Here is a 2,441-nt window from a genome sequence, read left to right as displayed (position 1 = left end):
ATTCGAAGAATATTGTATATATAGGGTGTATTCGAAGAATAGGTACTGTGGTAAAGCACTACTAATTCTAAGGACTCGGGTTCGTATCCCGTTGAGCAGATAATTATTTTGTGTTACTCTGTAGCCATGAGTCAGCCCCACCCAACCTCTTCAAATTAAGTACCCTTAATTGGGTAAAAATCTGGCTGTCGAACGTGATTCTGACCAAATCAGCTCCTTGTGCAACCGTTGGTCTAGTAACAGGTCTCTTAACCCTTTATGGGTCGAGTGTCGAAATCTCTTAAAAATTTTTTGTAAAAAAAAAAATTATTTGAGAAAAATATTTTGGTCCTAGAATGAATATTTTTTTTTCTTTTTGCCTGAAAAAATAATTCTTTGAAGTCTTCATTTTCTGTCAAATCGCCTATCTCGATCAAATCAATTTTATTGAACGAATAGATTTGATCGAGATAGGCGATTAATAACCATCTCTTGCTTCTCAATATTAGTACTATATTGAAACAATTCGGAATGACCCACGAAAGTGTGGTAAAAGATTTTTTATGAGTGAAACCAAGTTGATATTCGCCTTTAGCACCTCAAAAAAACCTTAAATACGAATTTATAATTTATATACAACATTAAAAATTAATAATTATGAGAGATAGTTGACCGTGGATGATAAATGAGGAGAAGATGGTTGGGGGTGCGGTCAATGAAAAACACAAATAAGTATGATAAACTTATTTTATTGTGCCGACGTTTCGGTAGAGTTTCTAGCCTTCTTCAGGGCTGTTCGCTGGAAGATAGCCTGGAAGGAGCGCCTCTATCTTCCAGCGAACAGCCCTGAAGAAGGCTAGAAACTCTAGCCGAAACGTCGGCACATTAAAATAAGTTTATCATACTTATTTGTGTTTTTCATTGACCGCACCCCTAACCATCTTCTCCTCATTAAAAATTAATATTAAATGCTCTTTTCTAAAGAAAAAAATTATTGACCTACTGTACCCTGAGTAACATTATGTTTTTATAATTTTTCGTAAATATAATTTAGCTTATTAGAAGCAGTGTTGCTTTTTCTTTTATTCCTTGGCAAGAGGTCAATTGATCTGTGAACAATAGCTTTGATACAAAATTATACATAATGAGCTTCAAACCAAAAACGATTAATTTTGTTCAGAACATTTTTTTTAGTTGAGAATTTGGGGATTTCATTATCTTTAAATCTTCCCATGGTAAAAAAACTGCGCGTAAATCGCGCCACTGATCGTGTTCAAAGATTCGACCATTCGATATATATATATATATATATATATAATCGCGCCTTACTACGATGTTACCGCGTTCCCATTTATGTTATTAAATATTCTTCCGCTAAATGGGTGAGCGGTAACACCGTGGTAAGGCGCGATACTAATAACTTTAAGGAACCGGGTTCAAATCAGGCTGGGCAGAAAATTGTTTTCTGTTACACTGAGTTAACCCTGTGGGTTCCGGAACCCACATACACCCATAGCCAGAGTGGTTTCCACTACCAACTAGTGGGTTCCAGAACCACATACCCACACGGGTTCCTCATAAATTGGGGGCCCTTAATTGGGTTAAAATCTGGCGGTCGAGCGTGATTCTAACCAAATCACCTCCTTGAACAACCGTTGGTATAGTAACAGTGCTTCCTTACAGATTTTAATTTTTAAATTTAATTCTTCAGGTAAATACTCACATATTTCTTCAACTTCAGCAAGTAGTGGATCCGACTCACTGCTGACATCCTTCGAGTTAGATGTTCTTTTGTTTGAGTAGTGCTTGCTTAAACTGGGTCTAAAACAGATACAAATATATGAATTTTGAAATTTAATTAATATATATTTAGAATTCTTATTGCTTTATTTATGATTAAGACAGGTTCATTAAAATTGGCTTGATAATAATTTCTAAATGGAAGACCGGGTGCGGTCATATAAAAACTCAAATAGTAATAACACTTTTAATTGAGCCAACGTTTTGCCTCACATTGCAGGGCTTCGTCAGGGCTAAAAAAGATACAAAAACTTAAAATAAGTGAAAAATTAAATGGGAATGGAATGGAAATTAAAAATTAAATTAATTAAGAAAAGTAAAAGGTTATAGACAATAAATGAAAACAGAATTAATAACTGATAAGAAGAAGAAACATAAAAGAAAGTACAAATTAAGAGATTGAAAAAGTCAGAGAGACAAACTCTGTTCTCATCCCCCTTTTCCATCTCTTAATTTGTACTTTCTTTTATATTTCTCCTTTTCATCTGTTATTAGTTCCGTTTTCATTTATTGTCTATAACCTTTTGTTTTTCTTATTTTTTTAAAAATAATTTATTTAATTTAATTTACAACTGTACAAAATAATACAATAGGTAAATATGTAGTATGTTTCATATACACTTGAAAATCTTGGGAAGGAACCACCCATTGGTGGTTCTTCA

The 2,441-nt window shown here is 33.6% G+C and overlaps 1 protein-coding gene across 3 annotated transcripts in view; it reads right to left on the bottom strand.

Annotated features, from left to right (window-relative positions):
- The window catches only part of LOC106692839 (uncharacterized), a gene marked incomplete at its 3' end in the record, with an annotated part of 29,199 nt that overhangs the window by 19,964 nt on the left and 6,794 nt on the right, over window positions 1–2,441 (bottom strand). For all 3 annotated transcript variants that reach the window (XM_014439040.3, XM_067046466.1, XM_067046470.1), the window contains 1 exon segment: window positions 1,703–1,800. In XM_014439040.3, the coding sequence (XP_014294526.3) occupies window positions 1,703–1,800 (98 nt within the window).

Source organism: Halyomorpha halys, unplaced genomic scaffold, assembly GCF_000696795.3.
Source record: "Halyomorpha halys isolate HHAL.00 unplaced genomic scaffold, Hhal_1.1 Scaffold73.1, whole genome shotgun sequence".
Taxonomy (NCBI): Eukaryota; Metazoa; Arthropoda; class Insecta; order Hemiptera; family Pentatomidae; genus Halyomorpha; species Halyomorpha halys.
This window is presented reverse-complemented; position numbering and strand designations above follow the sequence as displayed.